At 37.9% G+C, this 16,972-nt stretch overlaps 1 protein-coding gene across 13 annotated transcripts in view; it reads right to left on the bottom strand.

The window, feature by feature from the left end:
- Positions 1 to 16,972, bottom strand: part of LOC127423612 (uncharacterized) — a 150,497-nt gene that overhangs the window by 110,103 nt on the left and 23,422 nt on the right. For 3 of the 13 annotated variants that reach the window (XR_007894345.1, XM_051668069.1, XM_051668080.1), the window contains one exon: positions 16,331 to 16,416. The exons of 9 other annotated variants lie outside the window; for them this stretch is intronic. Coding sequence is in view for 2 of the 4 variants with exons in the window: in XM_051668069.1 (XP_051524029.1) it covers positions 16,331 to 16,416 (86 nt within the window). In the remaining 2 variants the exon portion in view is untranslated. Of the gene's footprint in view, positions 1 to 15,830; positions 15,966 to 16,330; positions 16,417 to 16,972 lie in introns of those variants that run through there. One more of the 13 variants, XR_007894348.1, reaches the window with a different exon arrangement.

The raw sequence follows: 16,972 nt of genomic DNA on the forward strand, positions 1-16,972 counted from the left end.
ATGATAATAGCAAAATTATTTTTTGTCACAAAATAACAGAATACTTAAAGTAAATGAATACAGATGCAACAGCACGACATGGTACGAAAATAATGGGACTTTACAGCTCTCAAAAGATGAAACTCAATGAAACAAACTGCACAGAGTGCCTTCAGTGTTGTAATGTGATAAAACCCTCTTAAAGAGACAGTAACCATTTTGCCTTTGTTCTGAACATTTACATTCCAAGTAAAAGAAAAGTACAAATGTGTTATTTTTAGTCTTTTATTTCACTCTTATCATTGTAAAATGGCACGTTTTTGAATGGCATGTAAAAATGTAAAGACAATCACTCAACCTTAATTGTTTCACTGGATCTGTTGCTATTTTAATTATCTAAAATACAAAGCACTGACCATTTAAAGTGTGAGCCTGTACATCTTGAAGGAGTTATAAATATTTACAGTTCTATAGTGTTATTATGTGCCTAGATAGTCTTTAAAATAAACTTAGTTTACCCCAAAATGAAATTTCTCTCATCATTTACTCACCCTCATGCCTTCCCAGATGTGTATGACTTTCTGTCTTCTGCTGAACACAAATTAAGCTTTTTAGAAAATTTCTCAGTTCTGTTGGTCCTTTCAATGCAAGCGAATGGTGATCAGAACTCAGAAGGTACAAAAATCACATAAATGCAGCATCAAAGTAATCCATACAACTCCAGTGGTTTAATCTATGTATTCAGAAGCAATATGATAGGTGAGGGTGTGAAACAGATAAATATCTAAGTTTTTTTTTACTATAAATTCTCCTCCCTGCCCAGTAGGGGGCGATATGCTTATGTAAATCACCAAAAACAGAAGAACTCTTACGAGAGAAGAGCACTTGTGAAAGTGAAAGTGGAGATTTATAGTAAAAAATGACTTTATTATTGATCTGTTTCTCACTGCTTCTCATTTACTTGCACTGAATGGACCAACAGAGCTGAGATATTCTTCTAAACATCTTCATTCATGTTCTGCAGAAGAAAGTCATACACGTCTGGGATGACATGAGGGTGAGGAAATGATAAAATATCCCTTTAACATTCACTTATTTTTACAACACATACAATGAAGTCTTATGACAAAGTGAAAATCTTAGTGAATGCCGTATGTGGTATAATGACATGGAGAGCTTAAATAATTTTCCAGTAATTACATATATTGCATATTTTTGCTGTGATCTTGTTTTATTGTTATCATCTTCACCTCCAACCCCCCTTTTGGCTGACTTGGACATGACATCCCGGGCTGAATACGAATCCCACTCCGACCCTGCGCATGCATCAGGACAGGACATTGGCTTTTGATGGTGGAATATGACGGCAGATTGCGATCATTTGTTTTTTTTGTATTTTTTGATTAAAAAATATGGCATCTGAGAAGAGAAAGGCATCGCAGAAGTTATTTGGTGTACAAGCGGTCTTTGACTCAGTGAGAGAAGCTGCTTTTCTTGAGAGAGAAGACCTTGATTTTGATGAGTAATTATATGTTTTTACACTTATAATAGTGATTGAATCATTATTATTTTTATTTTTTTAGATAGAGAGAATTGTGATTTTGTAATGAGCATTCATAAGTTTGATCGTCCAAAACTCATGCAGCATGTTTTCCAATGGACTGTGTTGCCTTGCAAGGACAAAATGCAACAACTAAGCAAACAGATTGTTTTTTGTGTGTGTATAATCACTTCTTTTACATGTGCATGTAAGGATAGCGTCTGTAAGGTTTATTTTGCTGCTGTTATAGCCCATTAGGTATATTTACTGTGCACATTACTGTTTATGTTTGCAGGGCCGAGTAGCTGTTTTATTTTTAATAATTTTTATATTGTGTTATCTGTCCCATCTAGGCTGCAATTATTCAGACATGAATAATGTGTTGATTATGAGTATATCATTATGATTTTGTGTAAAATACATTATTTCAGTAACAATAACCAAGTGTGTGTGCTTATAATAAGTTGTTTGCTTTGTGTTACAGGCCAAATTTTGAACTAGACACCGTGCCTCAAACCTCATCCACACCCACTGCAAAATCTCCATGTTTCATGGGAAGGCAGATGAGAGGAAGGCCTTATTCTGCACAGGGGTCTAAAAGATCCATAGATTAATTTTTTGGGAAGAAGACCCTGATTTTAAGTTCATAAATGTTTGTGAAAACCCACAAGTCTTAAGTTTTACTTTGCTTTTAACATTCTGCAAGTATTCAGACATGACGAATATTGTGTTGATCATGAGTATATATATATATTTTATTTTATGTTATATGTATTTAAGTGTAAATTAACCCAAGTGTGTGCATATAAAACCGTTTTTTGTTACTGCACAAATTCTGCTGATGATTAGCCTCCAGCAGAAACAGAGTGGTCTCGCACATCCAGGAGGCAGAAGCGAGGAATGTCTCATTCAATATGGGGATAACAGGATGTGCTTTGACACAATGGCAGAGAGGAGGAGGAGGAGGAGGAGGAGGAGGAGCCTGTGTTGCCAGGTTTCCTTCCAAGGAGAAACCCAGGACCACAGCTCGCAATGGACAGGGTGTATTCACCACTGGAATTGATCCAGCTCTTTTTTACAAACTCTGTTGTAGAGAGCATTGTTATTTTCATGCATATTTGGCCATGATTATTTACATGAGTCTCGTGAAAGTAAAAGGTGTTGAAGACCACTGGGCGAAGAAAGAACTTTATAACTTCCCTTACCCACAATCTGTGATGTCCAGGGCCAGATTTCAAGCCATCTCCTGGAATCTCTGGGGGGACAGCACCTGCAGAACACACGTAAAAAAAGGAACAACGGAGTATGACAAGCTGAACAAAATCAAGCTACTGTACCACGACATCCTGGCAGCATGTACTACATATTTCCAGCCAGGCCAACAGGTGTCAGTTGATGAGAGGATGGTGGCTTCAAAAGCATGCATATGCCTCAAGCAGTTCAAAAAGGAAAAGCCCACCAAGTGGGGCTATAAACTCTTTGTTCTTGCTGATTCTGCCTGTGGGTACACCTGGAACTTACGAGGGTAAAAATTCAGTTCCCACAGTCAAAGGCCTTAGCTATGATTCAGTGATGAGTCTGCTGGCCACTCTGTAAATGGTTTTGTTGACAACTTTTACACTAGCCCAAGCCTTTTTGCAGACTTGCTGGACAAAAACACAGCGTCTTGTGACACAATACGTCCAAACCATCGAGGCTTTCCGAAGACCAAAGAAAACTATCTCAGCAAGAAGGCTGAAAGAGGAACCATCCGTTGGCTCAGAGATGGTAAGCTCCTCTTCGTCAAGTGGATGGACACAAGGGAGGTCGTAATGTGTTCAACAATCCACAAAGCCTATAGCAGTGATACCATCTCCGGGCGTGTGAAGAATCCCAGTGGTGAATGGAGCGTGCGTGAAGTCCCAGTTCCACGAGCCATCAAGCAATACAACCAGCACATGGGAGGCGTTGACATTTCTGATGCTCTCATTGGTTATTATAACATCTTGCACAAGACAAAAAGATGGTACAGGATGGTTTTCTTCCATTTCCTGGACATTGCTGTAGTGAACAGCTTTATTCTCCACCAGCACCTGGCAAAGACTCGGAGCAAGACTCCTCTCAGCCAAAAAAACATTCTGAGAGATGCTTGTATCACAGCTGGTAAGTGCTGCCACACCACCTAGCACATCTGGTGCCACAGAGTTGTCATCTCGACTCGTCCAGGATAAGGAATGTTATCCAGAATTTTTGGAAGCAGATTGCACAAGTGGCAGAAGAGTGTGTTAGCTGCGAAATCGGACATCAGAAGACTACAAAGGATAGTTCGGACTGCTGAGAGGATTATTGGTTGCCCCCTACCCTCCCTTCAAGAACTGTACACTTCCAGAGTGAGGAAAAAGGCTGGAAAAATCACTCTGGACCCCACTCACCCTGCCCACTACGTTTTTGAAATGTTGCCTTCCGGCTGACGCTTCGGAGCTCTGAGCACCAGAACCGTCAGGCACAGGAGCAGTTTTTTCCTTCAGGCTATCCATCTTATGAAGAGTTAAAACTGCCCCCTTGAGCAATAATTATGTGCAATTCACAGTTTAGTCTTTTTATATTTATCCAACACATCCTGATTCTGACTGTTTTCAGAATTCCCAAAGGTTCTGATATACTGACCATGGATTTACAAGTTCTTTTTTTGTGTCTTGTGTCAGCAGGTGGGAGTGGTCATTTATTTATTTTGAAGTTCTGTACGTTTCTTTCCTATTTAACTCTATACAGTCTATATGTGCACTTTGAATCTTCAAGTAGTAACCAGTATACAGTGGTGTGAAAAAGTGTTTGCCCCCTTCCTGATTTCTTATTTTTTTGCATGTTTGTCACAATTAAATGTTTCAGATCATCAAACAAGTTTAAATATTAGTCAAAGATAACACAAGTAAACACAAAATGCAGTTTTTAAATGAAGGTTGTTATTATTAAGGGAAAACAAAATCCAAACCTACATGGCCCTGTGTGAAAAAGTGATTGCCCCCTAAACCTAATAACTGGTTGAGCCACACTTAGCAGCAACAACTGCAATAAAGCATTTGCGATAACTTGCAATGAGTCTTTTACAGCGCTGTGGAGGAATTTTGGCCCACTCATCTTTGCAGAATTGTTGTAATTCAGCCACATTGGAGGGTTTTCGAGCATGAACTGCCTTTTTAAGGTTATGCCACAGCATCTCAATAGGATTCAGGTCAGGACTTTGACTAGGCCACTCCAAAGTCTTCATTTTGTTTTTCTTCAGCCATTCAGAGGTGGACTTGCTGGTGTGTTTTGGATCATTGTCCTGCTGCAGAACCCAAGTTCGCTTCAGCTTGAGGTCACGAACAGATGGCCGGACATTCTCCTTCAGGATTTTTTGGTAGACAGCAGAATTCATGGTTCCATTTATCACAGCAAGTCTTCCAGGTCCTGAAGCAGCAAAACAGCCCCAGACCATCACACTACCGCCACCATATTTTACTGTTGGTATGATGTTCTTTTTCTGAAATGCGGTGTTACTTTTACGCCAGATGTAATGGGACACACACCTTCCAAAAAGTTCAACTTTTGTCTCGTCAGTCCACAGAGTATTTTCCCAAAAGTCTTGGGGATCATCAAGATGTTTTCTTGCAAAAATGAGATGAGCCTTAATGTTCTTTTTGCTCAGCAGTGGTTTTCGTCTTGGAACTCTGTCATGCAGGCCATTTTTGCCCAGTCTCTTTCTTATGGTGGAGTCCTGAACACTGACCTTAACTGAGGCAAGTGAGGCCTGCAGTTCTTTGGATGTTGTTGTGGGGTCTTTTGTGACCTCTTGGATGAGTCGTCGCTGCGCTCTTGGGGTAATTTTGGTCGGCCGGCCACTCCTGGGAAGGTTCACCACTGTTCCATGTTTTCGCCATTTGTGGATAATGGCTCTCACTGTGGTTCTCTGGAGTCCCAAAGCTTTAGAAATGGCTTTATAACCTTTTCCAGACTGATAGATCTCAATTACTTTCTTTCTCATTTGTTCCTGAATTTCTTTGGATCTCGGCATGATGTCTAGCTTTTGAAGATCTTTTGGTCTACTTCACTTTGTCAGGCAGGTCCTATTTAAGTGATTTCTTGATTGAGAACAGGTGTGGCAGTAATCAGGCCTGGGTGTGGCTAGAGAAATTGAACTCAGGTGTGATAAACCACAGTTAAATTATGTTTTAACAGGTGGGGCAAACACTTTTTCACACAGCGCCATGTAGGTTCGGATTTTGTTTTCCCTTAATAATAACAACCTTCATTTAAAAACTGCATTTTGTGTTTACTTGTGTTATCTTTGACTAATATTTAAACTTGTTTGATGATCTGAAACATTTAAGTGTGACAAACATGCAAAAAAAATAAGAAATCAGGAAGGGGGCAAACACTTTTTCATACCACTGTATGTTGCAAGTTATGCTACAAGTAGACCATAACTTATGTTGTTATACAACAATAGAAATGGTTTTGTGTAAAACACAAAAACTGCTGCTCTGTCTCATCCCTTTTCTGCCATTTTGCCTATTACTTTGGTGTGTCACAGAGAAAAAGTTGATGAAACCTTGAAGAAAATCCAGAAAAATGCTCCTGCCATGTGTAAAATTTTGGGGTAATGTACTTTGTTTTAACCTGTTTTTGCAATTGGGTACCTGGAGTCTCCAAAACGACACTTGGAGACACAAAAAAGGACCCTTTGCCTCTCTTTAGTTGCAGTTCAATAGCTTCTGTTTAGAAAGTGATAGAGGAAAAATTCTTTATTCTAGTATTTGCTGTCCCCTAAGGGAATCAAACAGAGCTGAGCTTCACCAAGTAGGTCCTGAATAACACCCTTTTTATTGACATTTTGCAAAAAAGAAAATCCAAAAAGTGCCTATTTATTGTGAGTTTATAATATTTTGAACATCTACCATAATATTTATTGAATATTCAACATATCCATTTTTAATTTGAGGGGTTGTCTTTACAAAGAGACCAGTCTTTTGCATTTATTCCATTGTATGTGTGTAAGGTGAGCATTTAAAATTGGGTAGGGCAGATTTAGGCAGAAATCCAAAAAATAGGCCAGAGAGTAAGAGGTTAACAAGATTCACTTTTATTGTAGGATTTTTTTTTATTACGCTGATTTTTTATCATTATCAGCATACTGGTTTGCCTGTAAATGCACTCACTGAATCAGTAAGCAACACGAGACCAAAATGTTTTTTTAAACACAACGGAAGTTCTTATTTAGATGGCAACACCATTAACTCAGCAGGGAGTCGAGTCGGTCCGGTTATAAACATCCTTCTGCTGCCAGACACAGACTCCATCCCATCTCAACAACCCTCTCACGATTTCTTCCAGAATTAGTCTGTGTAATGTGTTTTACACAAATAGCATAAAAAATGCATACAAAGAGAACAGTTGTGTAGTTTATTCTTCACCAATTGAACTGGTTTCAGTGGTGTTTCTTCACCATGTGATAAAAGCTTGATAATAGAAAAGAGGTTTCCTACATTAATTTTTTAGAGCGTATCACAATTCTTTATTAATTCCTAGAGTTGGGGTACTTGAGTTTGGACTCGAGTCCGAGTCAAGAGTCCAATTTTAATGGACTTGTCACGGACTCGGATGCATTTTTACTTGGACTTGACTTGAGCCTTTGGGACTCTGTATTTTTTTCAGAGTCCTGGTGAGTCCATGACATTTGTGATGCAATGAAAAAATAAAACAAATCAACAGAAATGAATGAACATCTCTTTCTGCATGCAGCTGTATTAACCCCTGAAGTCATAGACATAGCTAGAATTGTTTCGCTGTGTTTAAGCAAACACAAGCACACACACATACGCACGTGCACAGGCACACCCATCAGTCAATCAATACTCTTGATTGTTACTACAGAAACTACTGTATAACATCGACTACTGAGGTGGCTTGCACGATGAAAACATAAAAACGTGTATGTATCTAATGTAATAGAAACTAAGCAAGGCAGTTTGACACAACACAGGACCTGACAACTGGTAAAATTGCACGTGGAGTTTGTGCAGCCAAGACTGTGCTCGCATTGCGGTTTCATCGTGGTTAAAAACTTAAAATCAAGAAAGCAAGAGTCAAGTCACCCACATCATGTCTCACAGTTTACTAAAAACAGCATATTGAAATAAAAATACATACAAATAGTATTAATATTGGGTACTAAATCTTTTTAGGCGTAATGTATCTAGACACGTAGGCTTCTGTAGTCTCTTGACACAGTGTTGTCAGCTTGAACTGGTCCATAATAGCTTGATGAATTAACTGTGTAACTTTTTCAATAGTCGGGGAAAAAAGTGTTATTGTTAAAGCAGACAGCAACTCTAAACAGATAAACAGCACCTATTTATTATTTATTAAATATTTTCAAAGCATTGACGAGCTGCTTAAAATACATTCTTTTACAGCATTTGTCCACCATTCACAACATTCGACCATGCACAGTAAAATATTAGGATATTTTGGGCAGTGAAATATTTTGTTTATTATTTAATTATAGACTATAAAATAAATGTATTATTCAATGACAGAATTTGCAAACATCAATTATTATTATTATTTTTATTTTCTGCGACAGCTGCTGCGAGATGCACACGGACGCATCAGGGATTTAGGTTCACGAGCAGCACGCAGAACTGTCCTGCATTGTGCGGTTTCCCGCAAATTAACTAGAAAATCATGTCCATGACGACATGACCCTAATATTATCAGTGGGCTTTTCCAGTGCTTTTGGATGTAGCATGTACAGTCAAATCGTAAGATGTAACTTCTCAGCGAGTGCTAAATACTACTGTGTTGACTCATTTGTATGTACTGTATTTTCCCAAATCAGTCGGCAGATAGAGAAAAAACATTCAGAAAGACATCTCAGTATAGATTATTATTTCTTTAGACAGGGATCATTTTAAATAAAACTAAATTACATTTAATTGACAGACTGAAAATGAAATAGAAATAAAAACTAAATTAAAATTCTAAACAAAATAACTTTTTGTAGTAATGACTAATGCAGCTTTCGCTTTCTTTAGTCTGTTTGAGTGGAGGGGAAATATCAACAAATAATTGAAAAAGTCAACAGAACGCAATAAGAAGTGTGTTGAAGGACAGTTTTGTCTTCATACACCTAAAGCATATGCTTTTATTCTGAAACCACTTTGAAGTCTGTTCAGCAGGATACTAATCATAAAATATATATAGAAAGGCAACAGAGGTGTTTTTGTTACATTTATATTAACAAACTGGTTTTCTTAGTTGTGAAGTTTAAAATAAGCTTAAAATATTGATGTTGAGTTTACGATTACAATTTTAATTCAGATTCATGAACAGATTCATTCAGACTGGACTCGGACTCGATTGTTTAAAGACTCGGACTTGAATTGGACTCGACTAAGGTGGACTCAAACCCAACACTATGATTAGTTTAAAGGAATATTAGGAACACCAAAGGAAATGTTCAGCAGAATGTCCAGGCTGCTCTTTTTAATTAAATGAAAGTTGATGGATATCTGCAAAATACTGTCTACATGGAGCAAACACACTGTTAACAGGATGATTTATGATCATCGGTTCTATGATCATTGGATATTTGGGGCATAGCCCGGACCTTTGTGGAAATGTGTATGCCCATTCTTTGATAAAATATCGGAATATAAAACTCTTTATTATAAAAGTTTAAATGTTACATTTGTGAGAAGACAAATAGGTAGGTAGATAGATAGATAGATGGATGGATGGATGGATGGATGGATGTGCCCACATATATGTCTTTGTGATTGTTGTGTCATATAGAGACGTTGCTAGACAACAAATCATCACATGATCATACCTGATAAACCAAGACAAAAACAAATATATCAACATTCAAAGCAAGATTTTGTTGTTTGTTGTCTAGAAACCATGAGGGTAAATATTCTAAGCACATCAAGTATCATACTGTCACAATAGGAATTCATATAGAAGAACAACACACATTTCTTTTTAAGTTAAAAAAAGATTAGTATGGGGTAATGCTGGAAAATACAAAGCAAGAACAAGCATAGAATAAAAGCAAACATTTTCACATTCAGACATAATCATAACATAATCATTCACATTCACAATAATCAATGCCATAATACGCCGGATCACACCAGGAATGAGCGAAATAAAAAAAGGTAATTCTGACTTTATATCTCACAATTGTCACTTTATTTCTTGCAATTGTGACTATTTCTCATAATTGAGAGTTTATATAATTGTAATTACGATATAAACTCAAAACTGTGAGACATAAAGTCGCAATTGTGAGATAAAAAGTCACAAGTATGAAAAATGGTTGCAATGGAAAGATATAAACGTGAAATTGCAAGATAAAAAGTCACAATTACGATAAATAAAGTTGCAATTGGAAGATATAAAGTCAGAATTAACTTTGAAATATAACTTTGAATTAACTTGTGAAATATGAAATTTAAATAGTATGATATAACTGCAATTGTGAGATATAAAGTCAGAATTTCTTTTAAAATAAAGTTGCAATAAAGTTGCAATTGCAAGATATAAACTTGAAATTTTAAGTTATAGTCACAATTACTTGAAATGAAGTCACAATAGTGAGATAGACTCAAAATTGTGAGATATTAAGTCGCAATTACGAAAAAGTCACAAATTTGAGAAATAGTCACAATTGCGATATAAACTCAACATTTCAAGATAAAAAGTCACAATTATGATAAAGTTGCAATTGCAAGAAATAAAGTCAGAATTAACTTTGAAATGAAGTTGCAACTGTGAAATATAAAATTGAAATTGTCAGATATAACTTTGCAGTTGTGAGATATAAAGTTGCAGTTATGAGAAACAAAGTCGCAACTGCGAGAAATAAATTTGAAATTGTGAGATTTAAAGTCACAATTGCGAGATATGTCACGAAAAAGTCACAAATTCCAGAAATAGTGGCAATTGCGATATAAACTCGAAACTGCAAGATATAAGGTCACAATTACAATAAATAAAGTTGCAATTGTGAGATTAAAAATCTGGATTATCTTTTTTTTTTTCTTGGCGGGATCATCAAGGCACCATAACATTCGATACTACAGTAATCTTAAACTACATTTTTACATTTTCTAGAGAATATATGTTGTGCATGCCTGTGCAACAGTCTTCTTTTTTTTTTCGAATCACTGACCGATCCGATCATGTACTGTTATCATCATTATCATCCATTTTATAGTCCATACAAGATCTAAAATTGTTGGCACAGTTTTGTCTCATCTTTTTGGGGTTTTTTGCAATGAAGATGATGATGAGGAGGAGGAGGAAGATAAGACAGGTGATGCCTGCAGTAATGATAGATGTCTGATGTAGAGTTTCCTCCCTTCCACCTTTTTGAAAAAAGAAAAGAAGAATAGTCTGTAATCTCTATAGGAGCATTCAGTCTCTGTTACAACATTGTTTAAAGAGGAAGAAGTGGGTAAATTCTGCGCTATTTTGTATCGCTTTTTTAAGTTTTTATTTGCATTTGCAACGATAACAATATAAAGACAAAACAAAGGCAAACACATTTGTTTGTACAATACATCATATTAGAAAGTACACATTTCTGCGCTATAGCGTCATCACTTAGAATTGCAGAAATACTGATTTATTGGGATGCTCGAGCTACATTTTCCAATGAGAAGCGCTGTAACGTCACAAAATGCTACATTTGTCACATTGTATCGTGTACACAGCAATGGAGTCGATGATATAAACAAACACACTCTAAACCGCCCTCTCTCTCTGTCATGATGCGCTGGGAAAATCTGAATCACATAAATGAATCGGTTCTTTTGGACAGTTCATGTAAATGATTCACTGACTCATTTGAGTCCCACGCAGCCTTAAAGGAACTTCTTTTTTGAGGTGAAATATTTGGTGAATTGTTGCTGTTTTTATCACTATATTTTGATTCAGTTAAGTAAAATATGGTGTTTTCTAATTTATTAGTGCATAATACAGTAAGTATAAATGTAAGTTCTATTTAATGATGTCACAATTTGTTTAATCCTTAAGAAAATGAACCTAGCTTTTACTACAGATATTATGTTCTCAGTAGCGGTTGTAGCTTGTATGGCTTCATACTGTTGTATCCACAGTTACCGTGATTTTACTATAGTAATATTGTAGCAACCATGACTGTAGTAACCATGGTTAATTTTGTGGTTACTATGGATTCACTACAAAGAACATAGTTAAACTAGGGCTACTGTAGTTAAACCATGATTAATTGTCATTAAGGAATGTCACCCTAATTACATATCTAACTATCAGATGATATTACTGAATTCTGCAATTAAAACATTTATTATATATATATCTGGTAGCCAAAAGTTTGGAATAATGTATTCAGATTTTGCTCATATGGAATGAAATTGGTACTTTTATTCACCAACGTGGCATTCAACTGATCACAATGTATAGTCAGGACATTAATAATCTGAAAAATGACTATTACAATTTGAAAAAAATGATCAGAACTTCTTAAACTACTTAAAAGAGTTCTCATCAAAAAAATCCTCCACGTGCAGCAATGACAGCTTTGCAGATCCTTGTTATTCTAGCTGTCAGTTTGTCCAGATACTCAGGTGACATTTCACCCCACACTTCCTGTAGCACTTGCCATAGATGTGTCTGTCTTGTCGGACACTTCTCACGCACCTTACGGTCTAGCTGATCCCACAAAAGCTCAATGGGGTTAAGATCCATAACACTCTTTTCCAATTATCTGTTGTCCAATGTCTGTGTTTCTTTGCCCACTCTAACCTTTTCTTTTTGTTTTTCTGTTTCAAAAGTGGCTTTTTCTTTGCAATTCTTCCCATAAGGCCTGCACCCCTGAGTCTTCTCTTTACTGTTGTACATGAAACTGGTGTTGAGCGGGTAGAATTCAATTAAGCTGTCAGCTGAGGACATGTGAGGCGTCTATTTCTCAAACTAGAGACTCTGATGTACTTATCCTCTTGTTTAGTTGTACATCTGGCCTTCCACATCTCTTTCTGTCCTTGTTAGAGCCAGTTGTCCTTTGTCTTTGAAGACTGTAGTGTACACCTTTGTATGAAATCTTCAGTTTTTTGGCAGTTTCAAGCATTGTATAGCCTTCATTCCTCAAAACAATGATTGACTGACAAGTTTCTAGAGAAAGCTGTTTCTTTTTTTGTTGTTGCAATTTTTGACCTAATATTGACCTTAAGACATGCCAGTCTATTGCATACTGTGGCAACTCAAAAACAAACACAAAGACAATGTTAAGCTTCATTTAACGAACCAAATATCTTTCAACTGTGTTTGATATAATGGCAAGTGATTTTCTAGTACCAAATGATCAATTTAGCATGATTACTCAAGGATAAGGTGTTGGAGTGACGACTGCTGTCTAGATTTGATCAAAAATTACTTTTTTACAAATAGTGATGGTGCTGTTTTTTACATCAGTAATGTTCTGACTATACTTTATGATCAGTTGAATGTCACTTTGGTGATAAAATACCAATTTCCTTCTGAAACAGCAAAATCTGTACATTATTCCAAACAGTGTGTGTGTGTGTGTGTGTGTGTGTGTGTGTGTGTGTGTGTATATATATATATATATATATATATATATATATATATATATATATATATATATATACATAGAGAGAGAGAGAGAGAGAGAGAGAGAGAGATAGAGAGAGAGTTTAAGAGTTCAGTTAAGGCAGAATATAAACAAAACTCACTTCTTTCACATTATTGACATATAGTTATTATATTATGCCATCTTAATGATTTCTGTTGGTATCATGTCTGTAGCACAGAAACACTATTTATAATCTATAATCGATACAAAAACATACTAATTCAAATCAATCAGGATGTGTCACTATTAGAAACTCCATTTATAATTTACTTAAAAACATAAAATATATATATATTGTTTTATGAGTTGAAGTTGAATTTGCTCACAAAGTGATTAAAGAGCAGTTTTCAATGTTTAAAGAAATCTGTATCACTATCTGTAAACAATGATGAATAATTGAAAATGATAAACAATACCTGTTTCGGCAGCTGAAGTGACATCTTTAGTGTTGTCTTTAATGTCTGTAAAAAGTTTTTGAAACTACTGGTAATAGATTTGTGGCAGCGGGGGCGTGGTCAAGCATCTCACCGGAGAGAGAGAAAGCGGTAAGGGCGCTTACACCTGAGTTAAATTATGTCTAACACCTGTCTCTAATTTCAGTGAGCACGGGGAGAGCGGCATAAATAGAGAGCCACACCGCAGGTTGGAGAGAGCCTGGGCACCAGAGAGCCGAGTACGAAGCATTCATTATTACAAATGTTGAGAGTTTATTTTGTGAAGTGGTGTGTGTGAGTTCGGACAAGCTTAGTGAACAAGCCCTCGCTGGCCTACATCAGAGCCACCAGCAGACACTGCTCGAGCTCCGACAAGATCAAGATCGCCGGTTTGTCGAGCTCCTACACGCTCAAGATCGCCGGTTTGTCGAGCTCCTACACACTCAAGCCGAGGACCGGCAGGCGATCTGGAGCCTCCTCAGCCAGGAGGCGTCCCCAGCCGTGACCCCGGCTGGGGACGGGGTCTATAATGTGTGGATTATAGAAAAGTCAACGTGGTGTCTAAATTTGATGCATATCCAATGCCTTGCATTGATGAGTTGCTCGATCGGTTGGGCACTGCTCGATTTTATTCGACATTGGATTTGACGAAGGGTTATTGGCAGGTCCCCTTGACACCAATTTCCCTTGAGAAAACCGCCTTCTCCACACCGTTTGGATTGCACCAATTTGTGACACTTCCGTTCGGTTTGTTTAGAGCCCCAGCTACGTTTCAGCGTCTCATGGACCGAATCCTCAGACCGCATTCAGCTTATGCCGCTGCCTATTTAGATGACATCATCATTTATAGCAATGATTGGCAGTGGCACGTGCAACATCTGAGGGCGGTTCTGAGATCGCTGCGCCGAGCGGGACTCACAACGAACCCAAAGAAGTGCGCGATTGGACGGGTGGAGGTACGGTATCTGGGGTTCCACTTGCGCCACGGGACCCAAGACCAAAAAAGGGGCGAGACAGTTCCTGGGGCTGGCTGGCTATTATAGAAGGTTTGTGCCTAATTATTCGGACGTCACCAGCCTGCTGACTGATCTCACTAAAAAGGGAGCTCCAGACCCTGTCCAGTGGACGGAGCAGTGTCAGCGGGCGTTCACGCAAGTTAAAGCTGCACTTTGCGGGGTGCCGCTTTTACATTCACCTGACTTCTCTCTCCCTTTTGTTTTACAGACAGATGCTTCAGACAGGGGGCTGGGGGCCGTACTCTCGCAGGTGGTGGAGGGGGAGGAGCGCCTGGTGCTGTACATTAGCCATAAGCTCTCCTTGAGGGAAACTAAGTACAGCACCGTAGAAAAGGATTGTCTCGCCATCAAGTGGGCGGTCCTCACTCTCCGATACTACCTGTTGGGGCGGGCCTTCACCCTCTGTTCCGATCACGCCCCACTCCAGTGGCTCCACCGCATGAAAGATACCAATGCCCGGATCACCCGTTGGTACCTGGCTCTTCAGCCGTTTAAGTTCAAGGTGGTCCACAGACCGGGGGCGCAGATGGCTGTCGCTGACTTCCTTTCCAGGAATGGGGGGAGTGGTAGGCAGGCTGGATGCCGCCCCAGCCTGAGTCGGGCGGTGGGGATATGTGGCAGCGGGGGCGTGGTCAAGCATCTCTCCGGAGAGAGAGAAAGCGGTAAGGGCGCTTACACCTGAGATAAATTATGTCTAACACCTGTCTCTAATTTCAGTGAGCACGGGGAGAGCGGCATAAATAGGGAGCCACACCGCAGGTTGGAGAGAGCCTGGGCACCAGAGAGCCGAGTACGAAGCAAAGAGTTCATTATTACAAATGTTGAGAGTTTATTTTGTGAAGTGGTGTGTGTGAATTCGGACAAGCTTAGTGAACAAGACAAAAACTCTGAGACTGTACTACTGCTGCAGAGAGAAAAATAAAAATCCTTACCTGAACCAGGAAAGCTGCTTCTCGCCTCCTCCTTACACTGAGAAGTGATACAAGATTCTTAATAGATGTACATTTGCAAACATTTATTTCATTATAAACAACAATAAATGCTCTTAAACTTCACCTGTAATGTTAACAGTGAATTCTGCTGATTTATGTCCAAAGTTCATTTGCAAAAAATTTTTACATTTTGTTGTCGTTGTTGCATTCAGAGTGTAAGGAGTGTGATGCTGGTCTTCCGTTCACAGGAATTTTTAAGGATTTCTTTTCTACAGATTTCGGCAGGATTATAAAACTTGTAAAATTTCATGCAGCAGTTACTGCACTGATAAGAGATACTGCAGGTAACATTTAATGTCTCTCCCACTTTTCCAGTCACATCTTCACAGGTTATATTGAATCCACCTGAAAAATAGTTTGTGTTTATATCAATTTAATACAGCAATTAAACACAAATACACACAGTATAGACCTAATTTCTCATCTTAAGACATTCAAAGAACATATCCAGACTTGTTGTGTTCAGCACATTATGATTTGTTCCAATGTGACACAAGGCATGACAAGACAAATTTTAATCGGACATTTTAAATCAGATACAATAGTCTGGTGATGTAATACATCAGTTAATATACCGCATCACTGCCCTCGTACATGAATTAAAAAGTCATTCTTCTTTTCTGAGCCACAAAACACAACGACACAAGACACAAGTTTTTCCCCAACTGCCAAATGTAGTTATAAGAATTTATTTCCAAGAATTATCTTACTAAAGCACTCATCTTCACAGACAGTTTGGAAAGTCCAGACCAGTATAAGCAGGAGCACAAAACTTACAGAACCCATGGTTTTATTTCTGAAATAAAAAAGACAAACATTTACACCTGAAGTTAAACTTAACTAGTACTCAAGACATTAGAAATATCAGCAGAAATATCACAATTTAGAAATTATTAAAAGTTTGCAAACTTGTATGAAAACAATAGTGTAAAAGTACTGAAACAATGATCAGTAATAAACCCACAGCAAAGAGCATCTATCACTGACCAACTTCACAATCCTACACAATTTGTTTCCACAATTAAGTGCATGTTACATTATGTCCTCATATGTTTAAATATCAGAAACAAGGCTTGCTGGATTACATTCAAATATATTCATATTAGGACCAGTCTTTCACTTGTGTTCTTAAAAATATAAATGACATTATCTTGTGATGAACTTTACATCATTTTGAATTAAAGTTTTGTGTGTATGTGTGTGTCTGTCTGTGTGTGTGTGTGTGTGTGTGTGTGTGTGTGTCTGTGTGTGTGTGTGTGTGTGTGTCTGTGTGTGTATGTCTGTCTGTATGTGTGTGTGTGTGTGTGTGTGTGAGTATGTGTGAGTGTGTGAGTGTGTGTGTGTGAGTGTGT

Source organism: Myxocyprinus asiaticus, chromosome 32, assembly GCF_019703515.2.
Source record: "Myxocyprinus asiaticus isolate MX2 ecotype Aquarium Trade chromosome 32, UBuf_Myxa_2, whole genome shotgun sequence".
Lineage (NCBI taxonomy): Eukaryota > Metazoa > Chordata > Actinopteri > Cypriniformes > Catostomidae > Myxocyprinus > Myxocyprinus asiaticus.